The 27,969-nt window shown below is 44.3% G+C and overlaps 1 protein-coding gene across 3 annotated transcripts in view; it reads right to left on the reverse strand.

Annotated features, from left to right (window-relative positions):
* The window catches only part of RECK (reversion inducing cysteine rich protein with kazal motifs), a gene marked incomplete at its 3' end in the record, with an annotated part of 1,214,950 nt that overhangs the window by 890,399 nt on the left and 296,582 nt on the right, over window positions 1-27,969 (reverse strand). For all 3 annotated transcript variants that reach the window (XM_082258598.1, XM_082258597.1, XM_082258599.1), the window contains exon 4: window positions 16,455-16,491. In XM_082258598.1, the coding sequence (XP_082114724.1) occupies window positions 16,455-16,491 (37 nt within the window). The remainder of the gene's footprint in view (window positions 1-16,454; window positions 16,492-27,969) is intronic.

The raw sequence follows: 27,969 nt of genomic DNA on the forward strand, positions 1-27,969 counted from the left end.
GCTGGGGGGGGCATTGCTGAGAAATCTAGGGTGGGGGGCATTGGTGAGAGAGCTGGGGGGGGGCATTTGTGAGAGGTGAGAAAGCGGGGGGGCATTAGTGAGAGCTAGGAGCATTGGTAAGAGAGCTGTTTTTTTTTAGCACACCGCTTAAGCCCCTACCATCAAGACTTTAGCCACACCCACAATTTGCCGTTACGCGCACCGCAGCTCATTTACTCCCTCAATTGTCCCTCATTCTGAAGTTCTAAAGTTGGGAGGTATGTTTTTTGTAGTCCATGTATAGGTTTCAGATGTACGCTTGTCCCGAAGCCAAAAGCACAGCCTACCTGATTACCTACCTAAAATATCACATGGTCTGTGTAACCCCAGAGTTCAGTAGGCACAAACTTTAGTGTGAACATTGTTGTTGGCTCTGTCACACCAAAGTCCAACAGGCACTTTCCTTGGTTTTACTGGCTATCCAGCAAAACTTCAATTTATTATTCTCTGTAACCACATAAAGTAACAATATAAATTAGCCATCTTGTAGAATGGGGTAACATAACACTGACCCCCAGTAGTGTCAACAATATGTTTTCCTTAGTCACGGGTTCCAGGGACTACAGACTTGAACTGTGGTGTTGCAGTCTTTCAAGCAGATAACACAGAGAACCTGAAACATGACTCAGTCTTTTCTAGGAAACTTAGGCTGCTTTCCTCACACATGAATGTCAAGGCATACTGGCAATCCAGAGCAATAGGCCAGCATGTCAATTTCCAGGGAATTTCCTGCAACTGCTGGTATCAGAAGCACAATCCAGCAGCAAACAGGGAGGTGTGTCCCCTCAACAACATCTTGCAGGTGAAGGACAACTTCCTGTGGAACCAACATAGCCAAACTAAGCAACATAGCTGTGTTCCACGCAGACTTATTAACAAGATTCAATGGCTTGAGGCATCACCAGTAGTAACGTGTATCAGGTAGTTTAATAGGTTCTCCAGATTATCCAATAGCAGTGATGTAATGCCGCACGTTAGCTTGATTAGGCCTTCTGATAATGACACAATCTGGGTAAATGTGACGACCATAGTCCCAGGTTTGCAAGATTCTAGTTTATTTTCTTGCATGTCTAGGTGGCAACTTCTTTACACCACAGTGAACCCGAATTTTCATATATAGTCTCTGATAGCGGCATCAATCCACTGCGCCCGCGTGCATTGTATTTCAGCTACCAGAGTCTTTGGCACATACAGGTATGTAGCCATATTCCTCATCCACCTTTTTCATCTCAACTCGTTGCAACTTGGACAATTTTGGCAGAAGTTTCGGGTCCCCACAGCCAGGCAATACTGGAGTATTTGGAACACACTTGACAGGAAGATCTGCTATTCTGTCTGGTTGGTAACAACTTCTTTACATCACAGTTAGCATGAATTTTCATATAGTCTCTGATAACGGCATCAATCACTGCGCCCGCCTGTATTGTATTGTATTTCAGCTACCAGAATCTCTGGCACATATAGGTATAAGTAGCCATACTCCTCAGCCACCTTTTTCATCACAACTCGTTGCAACTTGGACAAATTTTACAGAAGTTTAGGGTCCCCACAGCCAGGCAGCACTGGAGCATCTGGAGCAGACTTGACAGGAAGATTCTGTCTGACTTGGTGACAACTTCTTTACAACACAATTAGCAGGAATTTTCAGATAGTCTCTGATAGCGGCATCAATTCACTGCGCCCGCCTGCATTGTATTTCAGCTACCAGAGTCTTTGACACATACAGGTATAAGTAGCTCCTCAGCCACCTTTTTCATCAAAATTAGTTGCAACTTGGACAATTTTGTCAGAAGTTTAAGGTCCCCACAGCCAGGCAGTACTGGAGTATCTGGAGAACACTTGACGGGAAGATCTGCTATTCTGTCTGGCTTTTGAGAAGTGCTTGCAGATTAAGAGAACACTCGCACAGCAGCATTAGTATTTTTTAAACGGTGAGCCCACCACTCCTCTTCCAGAGAACTTGCAAGACAGGGAACAGGAGATGTGGATGCAGACAGCTCAAATGCAATTCTGGAGGTATGGGTAGATGAAAGAACATCCTTCTCTGCAGGCTCAAACTGTTGCCCAGCATCGCTATCAGACCATCTCCCACCAAAGGACACAGTGTCAGAAAACCTCTCAGAAATTCAATCAGACAGAATATCAGAATCTGACTCTGGAGAACTCGTCCCCCGGGAGTAGGTTAGGCTTTGAAAATGCAGCGGCAGACTTTCCTGACTCTGGTCCCATGGTGGCTACAGGTTTCACTGTCCCAACAGGCACACTCCCCTCACTCACATCAAGCTTACCCGGCTCAGAAGGCTTCTACCTAGGAGGTTCCACCAGAAAGGAATGTAGGCAACCTCAAACGCGGGAGGTCACTGGGACACCTGGCTTTGGAGCAGTCACCGTAATTGAAGTAGCGGTCACAAGAAGATGCAAGTAAAATAAAGCAGTTTATTAAGGCAATAAACGCACAGCAAGAGTGGAAAGCGATATCAGGAACAGCCAGGGTCAAGTCCAGGAGCGGGTAGTCATCCAAGCCGGGATCGATTCTAGAAGCAGGTAGTCATCCAAGCCGGTGTTGAGTCCAGTAGCGTATAGTCTGCCGATGCCGGATTGTCTGCCGATGCAGAATCGAGAGACAGGAAAGTCATCAGCCAAGGCAGGTCATGCACGGAGGAATATGGAGAACAGAAGACTGCTAGCAAAGATGCACCTTGGAGCACAAACACAAGGGCAAGGACTGCAAGCCCTGGTGATATATATAGTCAGGTGTGCAACATCATCCCTGAGCGACGCCCAGGCAGCAGGCAAGTGATGATGCAAACAGAGTTTAGAAGAGTAAAGAAGGAAAATGGATGGGCCAAGGGGACTTTTAAAGGGATACTGTCATCAAGACAAATAGCAAAAGATCCACATATATGTAAAAATACACAAATTTTATTGATACAAAAACAAAAATAAAGGAGAAAAACATTAAAAGTAACTATTATCGTGTTAACAAAACACCAATAATATTACAGCATACAGAGCAATTGGGCAGTACATACAATATACAGGCTTAGGAGAGCCAAATATCCACGGAGGGTGGGTGTAGATCACGCTGTCCACTGCAGACCTATGCCAGAGATGGTATGACTGGTGGGTCTGGTGTGACGGACCTGGGTGTCTAAACCCAAACCCAGCCCGACATGTTTCGCGGGTGACCGCTTCCTCAGGGGCAAATAACGTGGGTATGTATATCAACAATGCTACTAGAATTTTAAGAAAAAGCAAAGTCAGTGCATATCTATTTGGGAGACATATCACATAATAAAGCTCATAATGGTAGGTCAAAACAGAGGTAAGCGCCAACTAACATATAACCCACCTGTATAGCCGGTTCTAAAAACAACTGGAGACCTAGGGGATCACGACTGGGACTAGTACCCCCCCGGCGGACATGGGAGCAGTCCACATGTCCGCCGGGGGGGTACTAGTCCCAGTCGTGATCCCCTAGGTCTCCAGTTGTTTTTAGAACCGGCTATACAGGTGGGTTATATGTTAGTTGGCGCTTACCTCTGTTTTGACCTACCATTATGAGCTTTATTATGTGATATGTCTCCCAAATAGATATGCACTGACTTTGCTTTTTCTTAAAATTCTAGTAGCATTGTTGATATACATACCCACGTTATTTGCCCCTGAGGAAGCGGTCACCCGCGAAACATGTTGGGCTGGGTTTGGGTTTAGACACCCAGGTCCGTCACACCAGACCCACCAGTCATACCATCTCTGGCATAGGTCTGCAGTGGACAGCGTGATCTACACCCACCCTCCGTGGATATTTGGCTCTCCTAAGCCTGTATATTGTATGTACTGCCCAATTGCTCTGTATGCTGTAATATTATTGGTGTTTTGTTAACACGATAATAGTTACTTTTAATGTTTTTCTCCTTTATTTTTGTTTTTGTATCAATAAAATTTGTGTATTTTTACATATATGTGGATCTTTTGCTATTTGTCTTGATGACAGTATCCCTTTAAAAGTCCCCTTGGCCCATCCATTTTCCTTCTTTACATTTAATTGGGACGTGGATACTTGTACTTTTTTACAAATCCTCTTGTTGGTTAGCTGTCCCCTTTGTCTATACAGAGTTTAGAAGAGACAGCAGTCTGCACATGTCCAAAATGGCTGCCAACAGGAAGGCAAGGTAAGACCTTAACAGTACCCTTCCCTCAACGGGCCCTCCTCATCGGAGCAAAAAACAGTTTCTGAGGAAAGCAAGCGTAGAAAGCGCGGAGAAGGGCGGAAGCATTAGTAGAGGGAACCCAGAAGCACACTTTAGGACCATAACTCTTCCAGTGCACCAGGTATTGAACCTGACCTCAGAATAGATGAGAACCAAAGATGCTGCTAACCTCATACTCCTCATAATTGCCCACAGGAATGGGAGGAAGGGCGAGGAAGTGAAGAAGTATAGCGATTGCAAACCAGTGGCTTCAAAAGTGACACATGAAAGACTTTAGAGATACGCAATGCCAGGCGGAAGATCAAGGGCATAGGCCACAGGGTTTACCTCATGGAGGATGCAAAAAGGCCCAACAAAACAGGGTGCCAGTTTAGGAGTGGGCACCCTGAGGTTGAGATTATGGGTCAAAAACCCCACCCTCTCCCTGACCTGGAACGAAGCAGCAGATAAACGTCTCTGGTCTGCCTAGAGCTTCTGACACTGTACAGAGACCCATAAAGACTCTTGAATCTGCACCCAAGAGGAATGGAGGGGCACGAAGATGACCCTCCACAGCCAGGATGTCCTGTGGCGAGAATGACTCAGGCAACACAACGGGTTGGAACCCATAAATGGCCATTAATAGAGACATTCCGGAAGACGAGTTGATGGCAGAGTTCCTGGCCAATTCTGCCCAGGGTAGCAGATCAACCCAATTGTCCTGATGGTCAGAGATACAGCAGCAGAGAAATTGCTCCAGAGCTTTGCTGGAATGCTCAGAGGCACCATTAGACTGTGGATGGTAGGCCGAGTCGAATACCCAACTGGGAGCAAAAGGCGCACCAGAACCTGGAGACAAACTGGCTCCCACAGTCCGAGACCAACTCTTTTGGCAACCCATGTAAGCGGTATACCCTCCTGACAAACACAGAGGCAAGCTCCTGAGCGATAGGCAGACACTTAAACAGAACACAGTGGTACATTTTGGAGAACTAGTCGTCAACCACGACGATAACCATGTAACCTCGAGATGAGGGAAGTTCCACAATAAAATCCATTGTCAGGTGAGACCAGGGACGCTCCCCACTGGGAATGGGATGCAGTAGGCCCAACGGAAGGTTCCGCAGAGATTTGTTCTGGGCACAGACAGAACAAGCAGCCACATACGAAACATCAGTTCGGTGAGATAGCCACCAGAACTGATGGGAAATAGCCCCGGACAACTGATTCATACCAGGATGACTGGCATTCTTGGAATTGTCATACGTGTGCATGTAAGATTCCGGTACCCTTAATCACCACTTTTCTCTGTAATGCGTCCCACCTTTCTCTTCAGGTGGTACGCATATACCTTTAAGAACGATGATGTCACTGCTGAGCGCCGCAGAGCGGCTATTTCAACCGCCGGCGGTCTCACTCACATTGTTCGTTCAACCTGCCTTGTTATCCACATGCTTTCAAGCCTGTCTCTCGATCGGAACCTCCAGCTATTCCCTTTACCTGGAGCAGACCGGAACCTCGCTACTGATCCCTGTATCTCGCTACCGGACCATTCCTTATCTACTGGACCTCTCTAAACTACTAACATTACAAGTGATAAGTACCCCGCAGGGGAACCCTCCATAACCTTATTGCACTATCTACCTATGCACATTAAGGACTGTTACCACCTATCCATACTATCCTATCATCTGCACTGTTACATAGATTGCTAGCTCTTGAGCCTACTACCATCTATCATCTGCACTGCTGCATAGATTGCTAGCTCTCCTGTCTACTACTATCTATCCTTGCACTGGGTTAATCTATCCTGTATTTGTCATCTGCTGTCCTCACCACCTGTTAGCATACTCGATACTAACCTATCTGCATTCCTAAATACCATCTTGAACTCTCCTATACAAAACCTATCAAGTGATTACCATCCTTGTCACTGTTCACACCTGTCCCTTCAGCACATCACCTTCATACTATCATATACATACTATCACTCCAGGAACATCTCATTGAGTGTGTATATATCTGTATGTTGAAGCTGACAGGCCCACGGTGATGAGTCCTGGAGAGTTGGATCTGGTATTCAACACATCTCTACATGACTACTGAGTGGAGATTTTGCAGCTGCAAATCCAGCCTATAATAAAAACGCAGGAGCGTTACAGATTGAACGAACCTTAAAAATTGATTCAGCAGAATTACCCACTCAAGTGACACAATTAACACAACAAGTAAAAGCGTTAATACTTGCTCTGACTGACGTACAAGAAAAGAATCAGACTCTGACACAGCAGGTAACCCAGCTCTCACGGCTTACTGCTGTTCAGCCTCCTGAACCTAAAATAAACTCTCCTCTAGTGTTTACAGGTGATCGGAAAAAATTTTGTGAATTCAAAAACGCATGTCAATTGCTTTTTTTGTTAAAACCTCGTACATACCCCACTGATCAAATAAAAGTCTGTACCGTTATTTCATACTTGACGGGTGATCCACGGGCCTGGGCAGACTCTCTCTTTGAGAATAATGATCAGATTCTCAACACCTATTCCTTATTCCTAGCGGAACTCGCTAGTTTATACGATGACCCCAATAGGCAGAGTACTGCTGATATTCAGTTGAGGGCCTTAAAACAAGGAAGGAGACCTGTAGAAGACTTTGTATCTGAGTTCAAAAGATGGACCCTTGATTCAGGGTGGAATGACACATCTTTGCGAACTCAATTCAGACTCGGGTTATCGGAAGCTGTTAAAGACGAGCTCGCCCGAGCGGATTTACCTGGCTCCTTGGAGGCCTTGATACAACTTAGTATCAACATCGACAGACGACTGCGAGAAAGAAGGGCTGAAAAGATGGGAATGCCATTGTCTAGTCCTTCTCAGATTTCGGCCATTAACCCTACTCCCATGGATGTAGGAACCATACGCCCACCTTTAACGACTACTGAACGAGCTAGAAGAACATCCAGAAATCTCTGCATGTACTGCGCATCCTCGGATCATTTGATAAGCACCTGTCCCCTTATCCACAAAAAAGAGGGTGAGTGTTCACATGTCTTGCTGGGAGGATTAACGACTTCCTTTTCTAACCCCTATCTTTTTGTTCATTTAATATTACAGTGGGACCAAACTAGGATCACCACCAAGGCTATGGTCGACACTGGATCTTGTGGAAACTATATTGATACACGCTTTGTTACCTTAAATAAAATACCTATTATTTCAAAATCTAAGCCTGTTTCTGTTAGTTTCATTAATGGTATTCCACTGTCTTCTGGTCCAATCACCAACCAGACACAGGCACTCCTTGCCACTACCAACGAATCACATGTGGAGACCATCACCTTTGACATACTATCCTCACCCCATTTTCCTATTATTTTGGGACTCCCCTGGTTACACACACACCAACCAATCATAGATTGGAAAAAACGGACTTTGGTTTTCCCTTCTCACTATTGTGAGAATACGTGTAACCTCCCATCTTATGGGAAGATTCTGTCTGTGGTGTCAGACGAAATTGCACCACTATGCTATCAGGATCTGTCCGAAGTGTTCCTTGAGAAAAATGCTCAAGTGTTGCCTTCCCATAGGGATTACGATTGCACTATCTATCTACTCCCTAACAGCAAATTGCCTTTCGGTCATGTTTATCCCCTTTCACAGGATGAACTTTCTCATCTCAAGGAATACTTGGATGAGAATTTGACAAAGGGGTTCATTAGACCCTCTACTTCTTCCACTGCTGCAGGACTTTTCTTTGTCCGCAATAAGGATTCCAGTCTCAGGCCTATTATCGATTATAGGCAATTAAACACGATTACGATAAAGGATCGCTATCCTTTGCCGCTCATCCCTGAACTTATTGAACAGGTGCGTGGGGCTACTTATTTCACCAAATTAGACCTGAAAGGGGCATACAACCTAATCCGAATCCGTGACGGGGATGAGTGGAAAACAGCATTCAGAACCAGATACGGACTATTCGAATACCTTGTGATGCCATTCGGGCTATGTAATGCTCCCGCAGCTTTCCAAAGATTCATAAACAACATCTTTAGAGACTTACTTGATGTCTGTGTTGTAGTATACCTAGACGATATACTTATTTATTCTCGATCTATGCCTGAACACATAAAACATGTAAGACTTGTGTTGTCCAGACTGCTCTCACACAGACTATATGTGAAATTAAAAAAATGTCTATTTCATAAAGAAGAAATATTATTTATAGGATACTTCATATCCAAAACTGGAATTAAGATGGATATGAGTAAGATATCCTGTATTCTAGACTGGCCTATACCAACAACTCGTAAGGCCCTACAGCGATTCCTTGGATTCTCAAACTTCTATAGGAAGTTCATCGAGAACTTTTCCGCTATTGTGAGACCTCTCACACAACTGACAAGTATAAAAAAAACATTCAAATGGTCAGAAGAAGCAAATCAAGCTTTCTGCTTGTTAAAATCAAGCCTTACTTCTGCTCCCATACTACGCCATCCAGACCCATCCCTCCAATATATTCTAGAGGTAGATGCGTCAAATATGGCAGTAGGAGCAGTTCTCTCCCAACGACCAACAAACACTTCATCACTCCACCCAGTTGCTTTCTTTTCAAAATCACTAAGCAGCCCAGAGGTGAATTACCCAGTGGGTGAAAAGGAGTTGCTTGCCATAAAACTGGCACTGGAGAATTGGCGACATCTGCTCGAAGGTACCCAGTTACCAATACTCATATATACAGATCATAAAAACCTTCAATACCTCCAGACTAACAAGACCGGCAGGTACGATGGTCATTATTCTTTTTAAGATTTAATTTCCTAGTGACCTACACGCCTGCAGACAAAAATAAAAAAGCGGATGCGCTATCACCATTAACCGAAGATAACTGCGCCGAAATCCCTTCCATTCCCATAATACCCTATGAACGCATTATTGGTGTTGTCCGTTCCTTGAAGGAAGAGATTTTGCACAGTATAAGAATGGATTCACCTCCACCACAACTAAGTACTGATGCAGAAGGCTTCCTCTATTACAATGACAAACTCTACATACCCCCTACTATGCGCACCAAGATCTTGGAGTTATCGCATGATGTGCCCATGGCAGGAAATATGGGTATGACGAAAACCTTTAATTTGCTCACCAGGCAGTTTTGGTGGCCTGATATGAAGACGTCTGTACAAAAATTTGTTTCTTCATGTGACATCTGTGTCCAAAATTGACACTACAAAACCATCTGGACTACTTTGTAGTCTACCAATACCCCAAGTTCCATGGGAAGTTGTTAGGGATGCACCGAAATTTCGGCCACCGAAATTTTCGGCCGAAAATGGGCCTATCTCATTTCGGCCGAAAATGGGTTAAAATGCCGAAATTAATGGCCGCAGCGCAGGTTTGAAAAGTCCCTGATTCTCCCGTCCGTAGGATAGGAGAATCAGTCTGTTCAATTAGAAGCTGTGGCTGCAGCAGAGCGCAGCGTCTGTGACACCTCGTCTCTCACACAGCCCAGCAGCGAGCAGTACTCACCCCTCCCAGACACGGACAGGAGAGGAGAAAGACACACACAGCTCATCCTCCTCCCCCTCCCACCCCAGTTTTTCTGTCTGCCCGGGGCCGCCCACTCTCCTATCTCGGCGTATGTGCAGGACAGAGAGGGAGATGTGGGCGGGAAATATGCAGAACAGCAAGCAGCTACGTACACGTTCCAAGCCTCATGAATGAAATCTGAGCCATCCTTTTTTTTTTTTTTTCTCTAGCAAAGCGTCCACATGACAACCAGTGAAACTAAGTTGTTAAAACTCTTGGGCTATCTTGACCAGTATCTGCCAAAAGCTCCCTGCCTTTGAACTGAAAAGAAGCAGTGCAGAAATGGCAGTAACAAACACCTAATTATTCCAAACACAGTTCAATTACTTTGCTGTTTTGTAATTAAGTTTATTCTAATGTTTGAAATAATGTCAGTTTTTAAGACATGTACTTTATTTGAAGGTTAATTACCCTGAAGCAGCAAATTTACTTTTTTACTTTGTATGTATACATAATGTTTCATTTAAGTTTATGCAATTCTGTGTTCTATAGGAACATAAAAATAAATCTTGCATAAAAAAAAAAAAAAAAAAAAAAATTAACCCCTTTTGTACTGCATTAGTGCAACCAGTATCAGTGCAGCCAGTGTTAATTAACACTGATACTGGTTGCACTAATGCAGCACAAAGGGGTTAATTAACTGCCACTGGTCGGTCACTAATGCATCAGTGACCATAAGTGGCAATACATTAACCCCCTCATGCTGCATAATACAAATACCATTGGTAATTAAATTAACCTCTTGCCAACCCATCACAGTACATATACTGTGACAGGGTGGCAGCGACAGGTGTACATCGCTGCCTGTTTTTGGTGTATGCCCCTGTTCTATCTAATTTAAAATTATTTGGGGGAAAAAGTCATTTTCGGTTTCGGTTTTCGGCCAAGGGCATCCTGCATTTTTCGGTTTCGGTTTCGGCCCAGAATTTTCATTTCGGTGCATCCCTACACAGAACCCTCAAGCAAGTGTCTCCACTCCTTGAGAGCCAGGATAATGGCCAAGAGCTCTCTGTCTCCAATCTTGAAATTGCATTCAGCTGGAGACAGCTTGTTGGAGTAGAACCCACAAGGAAGTAAGGGTCCATCAGGTGTCTGACGCTGAGACAGGAGGGCGCCTACTCCCGTCTCAGACGCATCCACCTCTAGGACAAAAGGCATACCAGGATTGGGATGAGAAAGAATGGGAGTCGAAGTGAAAGCAGACTTGAGGGCCTTGAAAACTTGGATGGCAACAGGCGTCCAATTGCGGGGATCACTGCCCTTCTTAGTCAAATCTGAGATAGGTTTGGCCAAAGAGGAAAAGTTCCTGATACATTTCTGATAGTAGTTGGCAAACCCAAAGAAATGCTGAATGGAACGGAGACCACTAGGGCGAGGCCATTGTAAAACACCCAAAACTTTCTGAGGGCCCATGGAGAACCCTTCAGCAGAAATGATGTAGCCCAAGAAGGCAACCTGAAACAGGTAGAATTCACATTCTTCTTAGTGGAAGATAGACTAATGCAATGTCAAGCTGCAGCTGCCAAAGCCAGCAGAATATTAGCATGCATAAGGAAGGTGATACATTTTAGAGATAAAACTATAATCCTACCACTTTATAAAACTCTGGTCCGACCATATCTGGAATACTCTGTCCAGTTCTGGTCGCCAGTCCTCAGAAGGGATGTGTTGGAGCTGGAGAGAGTCCAGAGAGGGGCAACTAAGCTAATTAGGGAATTGGAAGACCTTTAATATGAAGAGCGCTTACAAGCGCTTGATTTATTCTTCCTGGAGAAGAGACGCCTGAGAGGGGACATGATAGCAATTTACAAATCCCTTAATGGTGATCTCAGCATAGAAGAAAAAAAACTATGCAGTCACAAGGAATGTAAGAGGACACGAGGCCATACAATGCAATTAGAGGAGAAGCGATTTAACCTAAGGCTATGCAGGGGTTTTTTACAGGAGGGGTTATAAGATTGTGGAACTCTCTAACCACAAATTGTAGTAACTGCTGGGAGTATGGCTACTTTTAAAAGACACTTGGACGTACACACCAGGCTGGGTACATCACCATCTCATCTACATATCAGACATAAAATCACTTAAAATTCAATATGTTAAAAATATCTAAAAAATATTTTAAAATATATATATTATGTGGAGGATCTCAGATTTATTGGTAAATTAATAAATATAAATAATCAGATTATAGATAATAAAAATAAAATAAAAATAAAAAAAAAACAAAAATAAAAATAAAAGATAAATAAAAATAAAGATAAAAATAAAATTAAGATTAAAATAAAAATAAAAAATAAAAAACAATAAAAAATAAAAATAAAAATAAAGATAAAAATAAAAATAAGTACTATTAAAAATAAAATAAAATAAAATAAAAAGCAGTAAAGTTGAATGAAGTAATTTAGCCAATAAGTTTATCAATTAGATATTTTTTATCACCTATTTTCTAACAATTTTTAACAATGATAATTTATATTTTTTATATACAACATTTCACCAGATATATAATATTTACTAGAGATATAACAATATTCTTATCTCTTCAGAATTTTATCTTTTAGATGTTTTTTATCTGTTGTATTTTCCGATTTTTATGAATTTTTGGCCTAATATATACATTTTTATTATATTTTTATTACTATTATCCTATTGAGGGTTTATGTATATATATTTCTATATTGGTGTTCCTATATAAGTAGCCGGCTTGAGCTGGTAATTTTTATTCACACTGATAAGGACCAAAGAAATGTCCTTAATGCTTGCCCTGACGATGTATTTAATAATCTTTGATTTGTTCTGGATCGTTTGTTTTTAAGTTTAATTCATTGAATCATGGCGGCTTTAGACTTCCTGTTGGGTGTATATGAAGCTTAGTGCACCCAACAGGAACAGGAAGTCGATCTAGCTAATTAGTTGTGGAGGTATATATATCACCTCAATCGCCGCAGACCGGAAATACGTCTTTGATAACGCCCAAAGGGGAGGGCGACACGCGTCGACGCAATTTTCGGTTTACGGTCATCGGCACGTCACTTCCGGTAGGGTGGAACGCACGCCGGGACCAAGGAGAGATCCCGAGCGCACACCGTGGCCAGGAAGGATTCCAGACTTGCCTCTATTCATTGTCTGCCTGAATTTATGCTACCAAATGTGAGTTTTACTCTTGTTTCTATACATTAAAAGTCTATGTCGGAGTTACACTATTGTGAGCTTCTTTTCTCCACTTATGTGCATCGGGTCATTGAGAGCCACTGAAAGCCATAGATACCTTATCCTTAAGGATTTCTATACCAGGTTCCTTACTGGGACACAAGCTCTGCCGACCCTTTTAGCTATATAGCTTAGGGGTCATCTCAGTCTGGTAAGTTGAATATCCAAAGGGGGAGGATCGGCACTATTCACTGCACTGGAATGATGGCATGATTTTGCACTTTCCTCTTGGCACTCAAGCACTTTTTGGGACTTCTTTGGACTTTTGTTGCTTTTATCTATTTATTGGAATATCACTGCATATTTTGCATATATATTGGACTGGCACTATTTATATATTTATTGTATTTTTCACTCATTGTATTATTTATTTATGCAACCCCGAAGCAGGGTTACCACATGATTTTTTGCACATGAATTGCACGTTGCACTTTATTATTTATCAATTAATGGTATTTTTATTCATCATTCAATACCTCTTTGCGCTGTAATTTGGCACTGCATCTATTTTACAAAGACAACCTCTGGATATGACGCTGAGCACGTGCACCCGGCTTCTTTGGCAGACCGTGGCAAGGCCTGTTCTGAATGGAACCTGTCCTGTTAAACCACTGTATGGTTTTGGGCACCATGCTGCAGCTCAGTTTCAGGTTCTTGGCAATCTTCTTATAGCCTATGCCATCTTTATGTAGAGCAATAATTCTTTTTGTTCAGATCCTCAGAGAGTTCTTTGCCATGAGGTGCCATGCTGAACTTCCAGTGACCAGTATGAGCGAGTGAAAGCGATAACACCAAATTTATCACACCTGCTCCCCATTCACACCTGAGACCTTGTAACACTAACGAGTCACATGACACCAGGGAGGGAAAATGGCTAATTGGGCCCAATTTGGACATTTTAACTTAGTGGTGTACTCACTTTTGTTGCCAGCTGTTTAGACAATAATGGCTGTGCAATTATGCCCTTAATATTATTAGTGCTGGTGTGCCAACAACAAAAACACACATGTCTGGAGCAGAAGGAAGAGCGTCTGAGATGCACAAGAGGTAAAGCAATTATGCCCCTAATATTATTGGTGCTGGTTCACCACCAAAAAAAAAAACACCTACGTCTGGAGCAGAAGGGAGAACACCTACAAAACCATACGCAAAACCATACAGCGGTTTAAAAGGACAGGTTCCATTCAGAACAGGTCTCGCCACGGTCAGCAAAAGAAGCTAGGTGAACGTGCTCAGCGTCATATCCAGAGGTTGTCTTTGTAAAATAGACGTATGAGTGCTGCCAGCATTGCTGTAGAGGATGAAGGGGTGGGAGGTCAGCCTGTCAGTGTTCAGACCATACAGCACACACTGCATCAAATTGGTCTGCATGGCTGTCATCCTAGAAGGAAGCCTCTTCTAAAGATGATTACAAGAACGCCCGCAAACAGTTTGCTGAAGACAAGCAGACTAAGGACATGGATTACTTGAACCACGTCCTGTGGCCTGATGAGACCAAGATAAACCTATTTGGTTCAGATGGTGTCAAGCGTGTGTGGCGGCAACCAGGTGAGGAGTACAAAGACAAGTGTGTCTTGCCTACAGTTAAGCATTGTGGTGGGAGTGTCATAGTCTGGGGCTGCATGAGTGCTGCCGGCACTGGGAAGCTACAGTTCATTGAGGGAACCATGAATTCCAAAATGTACTGTGAAATATTGAAGCAGAGCATGATGTCCCCTCTTCAGAGACTGGGCCGCAGGGCAGTATTCCAACATGACAACGACCCCAAATACACCTCCAAGACTACCACTGCCTTGCTGAGGGACGAAGCTGGGGGAAGAAGCTGAGGGTAAAGGTGATGGACTGGCCAAGCATGTCTTCAGACCTAAACCCTATTGAGCATCTGTAGGGCACCCTCAAACAGAAGGTAGAGGAGCACAAGGTCTCCAACATCCACCAGCTCCATGATGTTATCATGGAGGAGTGGAAGAGGACTTCAGTGGCAACTTGTGAAACTCTAATAGACTACATACCCAAGAGGGTTAAGGCAGTGTTGGAAAAAAATGGTGGTCACACAAAATATTTACACTTTGGGCCCAATTTGGACATTTTCACTTAGGGGTGTACTCACTTTTGTTGGCAGAGGTTTAGACATTAAGGGCTGTGTGTTGAGTTATTTTGAGGGGACAGCAAATTTACACTGTTATACAAGCTGTACACTCACTACTTTATATTGTAGCAAAGTGTCATTTCTTCAGTGTTGTCACATGAAAAGATATTATAATATATCTTTACAAAAATGTGAGGGGTGTACTCACTTTTGTTAGATACTGTATATACTGCACTGGTGCATATATATCCTGCAATAGCTTATAAATATATATATATTGCAGTGGCGGATGGTGCTCCATGGGCCGGGGTGGGGGGGGGCGGGGGACGTCAGACGGACCACACCATATCCCCCCGCCTGACCACAGCAGCCCGCACACCATACCCCCCTGGTCGCTGGGTCACTCACCCAGGACATGTGGAGGGCAGGCAGGCGGGGGCTGCTTCCCCTTCAGTCTTCTGCATCTCCTCCCTCCTCCTCTTCCTCCTTGGCCAATGGCATGGCTTCTCCTTTTGGCCAATCAGGAAACAGGTCTCAGGACCCACTTCCTGATTGGCCAAGAGTAGGATCCATGTGACAATAGAGAGTATTCATTCGCTATTGTCCCACAACTGGGTGGGCTCAGGGCGCAGAGCATCCATTTTTGAAGCCTATTAGAGCCTCTGGCTCTAATCACGTGCTTAAAAAAAAAAGAAAAAAAAACCCATTGGAATCCATGTGCTCGGCGCCCTACATGTAGATTAGGGGGCCAGATGCATGGATAGGGGGGGGGGCGGCGCCCCTGCGCCCCCAATGGACAGGCCGCCACTGATATATCTACTACACTGGCTGATCTATTAATATATAAAACACACACTCCACTAACTACCCTGCCTAATCTCCACTCCTAACACAATACACACGGCTGCCGTGTAAGCAGCCTTATATAGTGTGGGGTGCGGACTTAGCCCCTGAGCCATGATTGGCTAAAGGCACCCTACCATTGGCCAATCATGGCTCTGACAGGACATTGTGCTGTGATTGGCGAATGCATACAGGTCAAGGTGCATGTTTTGGCCAATCACAAGCATTGCATTATGGCGGGCGAATTTCCCACGAACGGCCACGTTTGTTGGTTGTTCTGCGAACAAATGAACACCCGATGTTCGAGTCAAACGTCGAAGCTCATCCCTATATGTCAAGTAATTGTGAGCTAGAATAACAAGATGGTTTAAAAAGTTTCCATAATGCAGTGTTTTGTTTTTTTCACGTTTGCTTGGATTTAAATAAAAACATCTACAAACATAATAAATACATCTATAAAACTGTGCAAAAAATTTGTTTTCATCTCACCTGGTAAAGAAGAATTCATACAATTCCAAACATCTGTCTGAAAATAGGAAAAAATAATGAAAATTATTATTTTCAATTATGAATAATAAATATTTATTTTTAGTAATCTGCAGTTCATAGATTGGAGTGATAAAATGATCCATATTCACAAGTATTTTCTAAATGCCAGGCAGCCCCCTCGGAGCTTCAGGCCATCCATGAAAATCCTACAAAGATGTTTTGAGTCAATACTTATACTATGCAGGTACTGGAGTTGTACTAGTACTGTATAAGATTTCTGAATAATATAATTGTTTTAGTGTTTTGCATTTTCAAAGGGACTTTAAAGCTGAGTAATAATTAAAGCTGAATAATATAGGACAGTGTTCACAGTAACTTAAAGCTATATTAAGTCTCATTTTTGTTTAAAAATAACAAACATGTTATAATTACCTGCTCTGTGCAGTGGTTTTGAACAGAGCAGTCCCCATGCTCCTTTTCTCGGGTACTTCGCCGGCGCTGATGGCCCTTCCCTCCTGCCCGAGTGCCCCCACAGCAAGCAAGGTACCCGAGCTGAGCCGCTGCTATGTGTGTCCATTCAGACATGGAGCCACTGTTCAGCCCCGCCCCCTCTCTCTCTCCTCATTGGCTTACTGATTTTGGCAATGGCGCCCGCTGCTGTGTCTCAATCAATTTGGAGGGAGAATTCAGCTGAGGCTCGCGTGTAACATCGCTGGATCGAGGTGGGGCTCAGGTAAGTATTAAGGGGGCTGAGGAGGGCTGCTGCACACAGAAGGTTTTTTATCTTACGGTGTATAGAATGCAGTAGGATCAAAAACCTTCTGCCTTTACAACCACTTTAAGTTTAGATTAGACATCAATCACTTGACAGCATCAGATGAAAAATAAAGTGGTGAGAAACAGAAATGACACATAGTAGAAACTGTCTTCACCCTATCCTGTTGTCAAATATGCTTTTATATATATATATATATATATATATATATATATATATATATATATATATATATATATATATATATATATATATATATATATATATATATATATATATATAGCCACTGAAAAATAGCGGGGGTGCCCCGTAATCGATCCACACCATGAGATGTACGATTTCCAAGTACAATGATAAATCGTCCTGGAGGTAGATTTTCTAGCCTTGAACAGTGTAGGAATCACTGAGTCAGAAAGACTCCTATCCTTCAATACCTGGCTTTCAACAGCCATGCCGTTAAAGCCAGCGACGGTAAAGCAGGATGGAAGATTGGCCCTTGAGACAACAGATCTTCCCTGAGAGGAAGTCTCCAAGGAGCATCGGCGACCAACCTTACCAGATCTGCATACCATGACTGGCGAAGCCAGTCTGGGGCCACCAGAATGACCGGAATCCCTTCCACCTCTATTCAGCGCAGAAGCCTCGGCAGAAGTTTCAGCAGAGGAAATGCATAGATCAGCTGATACTGACCCCAAGGAGCCACCAGTGCATCTGTGGCGTCGGCCAGAGGAACATGAGACCTGGCTACAAACCTCTGTACCTTCTCGTTGAGCCGAGAAACGAATAGGTCTACATTGGGTGTCCCCCACCGGAAACACAACTGGTGAAACACCTAAGGGAGCAGGGACCATTCCCCCTGATTCAACACCTGATGATTCAAGTAATCCGCCTGCCAGTTCTCCACTCTGGGTAAATGCACAGCGGAGAAAGCTGGAACAAAATTTTCTGGCCATATTAAGATCTCGGCCACCTCCCGGGCCGCCAGGACACTCTTGGTGCCCCCTTGATGATTGACGTAAACCATGGCTGTGACATTGTCTGATTGAATCTAAACTGGACAACCCTGCAGTGACTCAAGCAAAGCTTTATAGCTCTGAGTTCCAGAATATTGATCGGAAGTCTGGACTCTTGCAGAGTCCAGGTCCCATGGATACACAGCTTTCCAAGTACTCCTCCTCAGCCAGACAGGCTGGCATCCGTGGATACCATGGTCCAATACAATGGAAGGAAGTGCTTGCCCTGACGCAGGGCCAAGGAACAGAGCAACCACAGAAGAGCACTTCTTGCGTTTTGACTCAACCGAATCAGAGTGTCCAAAGATTTTGGATCCTTGTTCCACTTGACAAGAATATCCCTTTGCATAGGTCTCGTGTGGAACTGAGCAAATGGACCCGCCCCGAAGGCAGACACCATCAGGCCTAGAGCTCGCATGCAAGTCCACACTGAGGACAAATGTGCTGGATAACTGCAACCGAATTGCCCTCTGCAACTTTGGCAGCTTTTATGGGGGAAGAAACACCAGCATCAGTCCCAGATAAACCATTTTGAAAGCTGGGACCAGAGCAGATTTTCTGAAATTAATGGTCCAAACAAACTCTTGCAGAGTCTATACAGTGATTGACAGATCGCCCACCAGAACTGAGTGGGAGTCTGCCCTTAAGAGGAGATTGTCTAGGTACCCTACTACCGCAATGCCCCGCTGTCACAGTAATGCCAATACCAGAGCCAATATGTTGGTGAAGACCCGGGGGGCGGAGGAGAGACCAAGGGGTAACGCCACAAATTGATAATGTTCCTCTCCTACAGCGAAGCAAAGAAAACGCTGGTGTCCAGAGTAAATAGGGATGTGCAGATATGCGTCCTCGATATTGGCCAAAAGGTCTCCTTGGTGAAGGAACTAGTGGTCGACCGATATCGGTTTTTCATTGCCGATACCGATATTTTGGCCGATATGCGCCGATATTTTGAACATTTAAAGTTTTGCAAAATAAACACAAATTTCGACACAAATCTGTTACTGAACATGTTAAAGTTTATTTATTAACATTTTTAACATTAAGGGCTCGTTCTTCACACCTTAACTGTATGAAAACTGATAGGAAAACTGCACTTGCAGGAACATCAGAAATTTACATCATCTGATTGTGAATAAACTGCTGCAGTAGTGCACTCACTCACTGCAATAATTTTAAATCACTACTGAAGTGCAGTCAGTGCAAAACTGCTAGAAACAAGCTAGACGACAGAAAGACAGTGGATTGGAGACAGTGGACTACTGCTGCAGTAGTGCACTCACTGCAATAATTTTAAATCACTACTGCAGTCAGTGCAAAACTGCTAGAAAAAAAGCTAGACAAAAGCTAGACAGTGGACTGGAGTCAGTGGACTACTGCTACAGTAGTGCACTCACTGCAATGATTTACTGCAGTCAGTGCAAAACTGCTAGAAAAAAAGCTAGACAACAGCTAGACAGTGGATTGGACTGGAGTCAGTGGACTACTGCTGCAGTGGTGCACTCACTGCAATGATTTACTGCAGTCAGTGCAAAACTGCTAGCAAAAAAGCTAGACAAACAGCTAGACAGTGGATTGGAGTCAGTGGACTACCGCTGCAGTAGTGCACTCACTGCAATGATTTTAAATCACTACTGCAGTCAGTGCAAAACTGCTAGAAAAACGTTAAACAGCTAGACAGTGGATTGGACTGGAGTCAGTGGACTACTGCTGCAGTAGTGCACTCAATGCAACTACTGCAGTCAGTGTAAAACTGCCAGAAAAAAGCTAGACAGTGGATTGGAGTGGACACTAGTACTACCACACTTTTCAATACTCCCAGTTAAGTAGAACAATATTATACTGCAGAAAGCATAACATTTTTAGCATGTTCATGTTCACCTGTTAAAGGGCTTCTGTTTTTTTTCATATAATGCTGACACTTCATTAACATGCTCACTTGGTACAGGAGGAGAGGAAGACAGAGGAGCAGAGAGAGAGAGGTATCTTCTAGCATGGGAAGCAAGTCTTTTGTAGTGTGCCTCATTTTCTTTCCATCACTGAAGAGGATCACCACTTCTGTCAATTACTGATTCCTTCAAATAGAGATGAAGTTCATCATCCAGGCTCATTATTGCAGATTCAGAAGAATCCTCTGCAAGAGGCCCCAATAAAACACTGAAAATGCCATGATCAATTCCACCACAATGAAGAAGATTCTCTTCTGTTTGTTGTCGTCTTTTTGGACATTTTTCTATTTTTGCAGCATGCTGCTCTTTCAGATTATAAAAATGCTGTGTCTTTTCTGCAGTAACCTCCTGCACCTCCTGTTGAATATCTTCTGTCAGCCATTGTTTTGCCTTGGCCAATACATCATCAGAAGAGAAAGCATTGTTCTTGTATCGAGGATTCAAAAGACTTGCCAGCACAACATTTTTTATCTCTTCATGCTTCTCAAAACATATATCAATCAAAGCTCTCTGGCTTGACAGACCATCATTTGAAAGTTGGAGGGTGATGTGTGCCATGACACTGAGGTCTGACATATCAGCAAGCATTCCTTTCCATGTGTTTACTCCGCTGTCTTGAAGGAGCACAACAAGCATCACTCGGTCTTTGTTGATTCCCCAGTCTTCAAGAAACATTTCTCTACTGTACTCAGTGTGGGATCCTTGCATCACTTTTGTATTCAACATCAATTGCCTTTTTGTCCACCCGCTGTCAATGAAATGGCATGTAAGAATCATTAGTGACTCTGTTTGTCCTGACCAGCAGTCAGTCATGAATGAGAGTGAGTTGCCAGCATTCTCTGGTTGCAGCATAGCCTTTACTTTCTGAATGACCTTTTGGCGAATCTTTCCCAGCATTTCTGTTCGATAATACTTAGTGTGTAGCTTGGCTCAAGTATGGACATCAACCGCTTAAATCCTGAGTCAGACACCATTGTAAATGGCTGGTTATCAGTGACCATCATCTCTGTGATTACTCTGTCCAGCAGTTGGGATCTAGACAGTGACATACTTTTTTTTCTGAAACATATCTGTTATTGTTGCCTGGGATAGTGTAGGAGGCATTTCAAAATCACATTGATATTCATTTTGTTTTTTCTGTGCCCCATGATATAATTCAATATGATGAACTCTTAGATGGGCCCAAAGATTTGACGTATTTTTGTTTTTTGCAGTTACTGAACCCATGCTTATATTGTCTGTGCATGTGTTGCACACTGCTGCTTTTCCTGGAGATGGTTGAGACGAGAAATAGTCCCAGACCACTCTTTTACTTTTTCTGTCTTCATCCATCTCCATTGCAATTTGAAAGAGACAATAAGGTTAAAAAGATGGCTGGCAGGCTGCTGTCACCCTGTTGTGGGTCGGTGGCTGAAGCCTGGCAGTGTGGGTGTCACCCTGTTGTGGATGGCTGGCTTGGTATCACCCTGTGGAGGGTGGCTGGCTTGGTGTCACCCTGTTGTGGGTGGCTGGCTTGCTGGAACACTGTGGTGGGTGGATGACTTGGTGTCACCCTGTTGTGGGTCGGTGGCTAACGCCTGGCAGTGTGGGTGGCTGGCTGGCACCCTGTTGTGGGTCGGTGGTTGACGCCTGGCAGTGGGTGGCTGGCTGGCACCCTGTTGTGGATCGGTGGCTGACACCTGGCAGTGTGGGTGGCTTGGTGTCACCCTGTTGTGGGTTGTCAGATTTGTCCCCATGTCGATAGAACTGATAGTGTCATTATAATGGGGGACTTTAATTATCCTGATATAGACTGGGCAGAAGGAACCACACACTCAGCCACGGCTAGGCAGTTCCTAAATGTTTCCTAAATGTTTTGCAGGACAATTTCATGGGTCAGATGGTGAATGCACCGACAAGAAACAATGCGGTACTTGACCTACTGATCACCAACAATACAGACCTGCTCACGGATATAGAAATACGGGGCAACTTGGGAAACAGTGACCATAGATCAATAAGTTTCAGTATTAATTACAGTAATAGGAAGCAGAGGGGTAATATAAGGACACTGAATTTCAAAAGAGCCAATTTCTCAAAACTGCACTCGCTGCTAGAAAATACCAATTGGGATAGAACCCTGGGAACAAAGAACACAGAGGAAAAATGGGAGTGCTTCAAGAGCATACTTAACAAAGGGATTGACCAGTGCATTCCAAAGGGAAATAAATTTAAAAGGGCAAAACTAAACCCTGGGTGGCTAAACTCCAACATAAAAATGCATATTAGTGCTAAAGAAAATGCCTTCAAAAAATACAAGACTGAGGGGTCCTTGGCAGCATTTAAGCATTACAAAGAGTGTAATAAGAAATGTAAAAACGAAATCAGGGCGGCTAAAATAGAACACAAGAGACATATAGCGGAGGAGAGGAAAAAGAACCCCAAGAAGTTCTTTAAGTATATAAACAGTAAGAAAGCGAGGCCAGAACACATTGGCCCCATAAAAGATGACCAAGGAAATATGGCCACTGAGGACAGAGAAAAGGCGGAAGTGTTAAATAATTTCTTCTCTTCAGTCTTCACAAAAGAATCGGGGAGGCTACACTAACCCAGCTTGTAAGGCCGAACTAAACAACACACCTCAGGAAATACCACCATGGCTAACAGAAGATAGACTTAGAACTAAACTAGAGAAACTTAACATAAATAAATCACCGGGACCGGATGGCTTGCACCCGAGGGTTCTTAAAGAGCTCAGCCAGGTGATTGCCAGACCATTATTTTTGATCTTTAAGGATAGTTTAACGACGGGTATGGTGCCAGCTGATTCGAAAAAAGCCAACATGGTACCAATATTTAAAAAGGGGCCGAGATGTATCCCGGGTAACTATAGGCCGGTCAGCCTAACATCTGTAGTCTGCAAGATTTTGGAGGGGATGTTAAGGGACCACATACAAGACTTTAGTAATGAAAACTGTATTATTAGTAGTAATCAGCATGGATTCATGAAAAATCGTTCTTGCCAAACCAATCTATTAACCTTCTACGATGAAGTGAGCTGCCAACTAGATAAAGGAAACCCTGTGGATGTGGTGTATCTGGACTTTGCAAAGGCCTTTGACACCGTCCCCCACAAACGCTTACTGTACAAACTAAAGAAGGTAGGTATGGACCGTAAGGTGAGTACCTGGATAGAGAACTGGCTCCAGGGGAGAGTCCAGAGGGTGATGATTAATGGGGAGTACTCGGATTGGGCGGGTGTGGAAAGTGGGGTCCCCCAGGGTTCTGTCCTGGGACCAATCCTGTTTAATTTATTCATAAATGATCTAGAGGAGGGGATATCTAGTACAATCTCGGTATTTGCAGATGATACTAAACTAGGCATGCCAATATCTTCTATGCAGGATGTGGAAACCTTGCAAGCAGACCTGAACAAAATAACGGGGTGGGCAACTACATGGCAGATGAGGTTCAATGTTGAAAAATGTAAAGTAATGCACTTGGGGGCCAGAAACCAGAAAGCAAGCTACTCACTAGGGGGGGGGGGGGGAACCTCTGGGTGAGTCTAGGATGGAAAAAGACTTGGGGGTACTTGTAGACAACAGGCTTGGCAGTGGCATGCAATGCCAAGCCGCTGCAAGCAAAGCCAACAGAATACTGGGATGTATAAAAAAGGGGATTCACTCCAGAAATAAAGAGATTATTCTCCCGCTCTACAAGACTCTGGTCCGGCCACATCTGGAGTATGCTATCCAGTTCTGGGCACCGGTCCTCAGGAAGGATGTGCTGGAATTGGAAAGAGTCCAGAGAAGGGCAACAAAAATAATTAGGGGAATGGAAGACATCAGCTATGAGAAAAGACTACAAGCACTGAACCTATACTCTCTGGAGAAGAGACGCTTGAGAGGGGATATGATATCAATGTATAAATACTGTACTGGCGACCCTAGCATAAGGAACAAACTATTCAGAGAAAGGAGATACAATAAGACACGTGGCCACTCACTAAAACTAGAGGAAAGGCTGTTTAACCTTAAAATGCGTAAGGGGTTCTTCACTGTAAGAGCGGTAAGGATGTGGAATTCTCTTCCACAAGCAGTCGTATCAGCAGGGAGCATTGATAGTTTCAAAAAACTATTAGATGGGCACCTTAGAGACCACAACATACAGGGGTATACAATGTACGGTTAAAAGCAAACACACACACACATCATAGGTTGAACTGGATGGACTGATGTCTTTTTTCAACCTCAACTATGTAACTATGTAACTATGTAACTATGATAGATTCATGGATGCTGAAAATAAGAATTATTTTTCAAAAAAATCCCTTATCAACTGTGCCACTGAGCGGGTTATATACAATATAACCTGCCCATGTGGCAAGATATATACCGGCAAGACGAAAAGACAACTACGAATATGTATAGGTGAGCATTTGAGGGATATACAGAAAAAAGAGCCAGAAAGTCCCCTGGCCCAGCATTTCTTGGAATTTCATGATTATAAAATAGAGGGCCTAAGGGTTAAGGGTATCTTTGCCCTCAAGATAAGCCCCAGAAGAGGTGACTTTGATAAGATCCTCCTAAGAAAGGAAAAATTCTGGATATATAAACTAAGGACGTTATGGCCCTTAGGTTTAAATAAGGAAATTAATCTACAGGTTTTTCTAGATTGATGTGATACAGCTAGAGTATATTTTTGATTAATTCTATTTGATCATTGTGACGAGACCCTTGCTTGCTCGCTTCCGCTCTCCCGACACTCCTCTATTTCTAGTGAGTCAGCTTGCAGATCGCAACGTCTGATGGTTCGATCAACCAAGGATCCGGGATCCGAACTACAGCTATGTGCCGTCCGGAATCCATTAGAACAAACACCAAGCAAGCTGTATGTAAGTTCAAACAGGAAGACAATTTATTGGAAGAACACAGCACACTTTTATACAGAATTTGGAACATCCTGCCCCCAACAACCGCCCTCACATTGGTCAGTTGCAAAGTACCTGCAGTTCCCATTCAGGTCCTCTTTAGCCATGCAAATGAGGAATTGAAAATGAATCAGCAGTGATTGGTCAGATAGCTTGACCAGAAGGACTGCCATGCAAATGAGGACTTGAAAATGAGTCAACAGGGATTGGTCAGATAGCTTGACCAGAAGGGCTGCCATGTGCAAGGAGACAGAAGCCCCAGGGGGCAATCAATGTACACCATAGTCAGACACAGAACAATGGTTCCCTAATGAGCCCTCAATACACATTACTCTGAGTGTCAATACATCCCTTAGCAGACAACAGGTGAGGTCATTAGCACACCTGACAATAGGTGAATGGAAAGCCACCTCAGACAAAAAGCAACATTGTTAGCCAGCCCGTCTCCCCATTGAACTTCCTGGAATGACCATATTAGGAGTTGGACTTCCTGCTCAGAGACCTCAAGGCAAAGGGAACAAATGACCATCTGTCCTTAAATTCCAGTGATGGTGAACACCATCACATATCTTCCCCCGGGGAAACAGTCCAACAGCCACAGTGGGACCCCCAACGGGTCAACTCGAGGATGTTGGAAAAGTAGTCTTAATGTTCTAGGTCTGTCTGCCGGGATAACCCATCCGCATTCCCATTTTGAGGCCCTGGCCGATATTGTATGGTGAAATTGTATGGTTGCAAAGCCAGGCTCCACCGTAGTTATCGCCCGTTCTCTCCCGCCACCCGGTTAAGCCATATCAAGGGATTGTGGTCCGTCATGACGGTAAAAGAGCGTCCATACACGTAGGGCTGCAATTTCTTTAAAGCCCAGACTAAGGCCAAACACTCTTTTTCCACGGCAGCATATCCAACTTCCCGGGGTAACAACTTGCGGCTGAGATACGCCACCGGGTGCTCTTTCCCATCCTCACCAATTTGGCTTAGTACAGCTCCCAGTCCGAACATGGAGGCATCTGTATGAATGACAAAGCGTTTGTTAGGATCGGGTGCCGCCAGTATGAGAGCTTGCGTTAGGGCGGTTTTTAACTGATGAAAGGCTGTCTCGCACTCCGAGGACCACAGGACCTGTTTAGGGAGAGTCTTTTTGGTCAGGTCCATTAGGGGTTTGGCTATGTCACTATAGTGGGGTACAAACTTCCTGTAGTACCCTGCTGTCCCTAAAAATGCAAGTACCTGGGTCTTGGTTCTGGGAACTGGCCAGTTTAGGACGGCCTCTATTTTTGCAGGTTCTGGCCTCTGCTTCCCACATCCCACTCTATGTCCCAGATATTGCACCTCAGACATCCCGATATTACATTTGTCTGGCTTTAGGGTCAGGTTTGCGGCTCGGATTCTATCTAGCACTATTCCCAGGTGTCTAAGATGTTCCTTCCAGGTCTGGCTATAGATTGCGATGTCGTCAAGACATGCACATGCAAAATCTTGCAGACCATTGAGGAGTTCATCTATCATCCGCTGGAAGGTAGCCGGAGCATTCTTCATCCCAAATGGCATCACCATAAACTGGTAAAGGCCGAACGGCGTGATGAAGGCCGACTTCGGAATTGCTTCCGCGTCCAAGGGAATCTGCCAGTAGCCCTTACACGAGTCAATAGTCGTCAGATAATGTCCCTGGGCTATTTTGTCCAGCAATTCGTCCACTCGGGGCATAGGGTAGGCATCTGTCACAGTACAGTCATTCAGTCGCCTATATTCCACACAGAATCGGGTCGTGCCATCCTGTTTTGGGGCTAATACTACAGGGGACGCCCAGGGGCTTGCTGATGGTTCGATCACCCCTAACTCGAGCATTTCCCTAATCTCTGCTCTCATCCCTTCTTGAACTGCTCCGGGAATCCTATAGGCTGGTTGTCTCAGGGGCTTCTGCCCAGGAGTCTCTACCTTGTGCACAGCTATGTGAGTGTACCCAGGGAGTGCCGAGAACATCTCCTGTCGGTCCTGGAGTAATTCTCGGGCCTGTTCTCGTTCTTGGGATCCTAATCTATCTCCTAGCTGTATATCCTCCACCCCCCCCCCCCCCCCGGAACAGTTATTGATTTTGGGAAGCTCCAGCATCGGTAGATATTCAGAGTCCCCGGTGGCCGGAGCACATATGGCGGCTACTGCCTCAGCCCTCTCATTAAAGGCCTTCATCATATTAATGTGGAATGTCCTCTTAATGTTTGTGTCTGCACAGCTGGCAACCACGTAGGTGGTATCGCACAGCTGTTTTACCACCTGATAGGGGCCCTGCCAGGAGGCCTGTAATTTATTTTGCTTCAGGGGTTTTAGTACCAGGACTTTCTGTCCGATATAAAAGGTGCGATTCCGCGCAGACCGATCATACCAAACCTTCTGCTGACTCTGGGCTGATTGCATATTCTCATGGACTAGCTCAGTAAGGTCCCGCAGTCGCTCCCTGAGTTCCAAGACATAACTAAGGATGGGGAGGCCTTCCGGATCCTCTGCCCCCTCCCACTGGGCCCTTACTAAGTCTAAGGGTCCCCTAACCCTTCGCCCATATAACAGCTCAAATGGGGAAAACCCTGTGGACTCTTGGGGTACCTCTCTATATGCAAACAGTAGATGGGGAAGGTATTTCTCCCAATCCTTCCTACTCTCCATGAAGGCCCGAAGCAGCTGCTTCAGGGTCCCATTAAATCTCTCACACAGCCCATTAGTCTGAGGGTGGTAGGGGGCGCTCTGGAGGGGTTTATTCCCACAGAGACACCAGAGCTGCTGCGTCAGCTCAGCTGTGAACTGGGTACCCTGATCGGACAATATCTCGTGGGGAAACCCTACCCTAGTAAATACCCGCAGTAAGGCATCTGCT

The sequence above is a fragment of the Pelophylax lessonae genome (assembly GCF_965119305.1).
Source record: "Pelophylax lessonae genome assembly, chromosome: 5".
In the NCBI taxonomy this organism is placed as follows: Eukaryota; Metazoa; Chordata; class Amphibia; order Anura; family Ranidae; genus Pelophylax; species Pelophylax lessonae.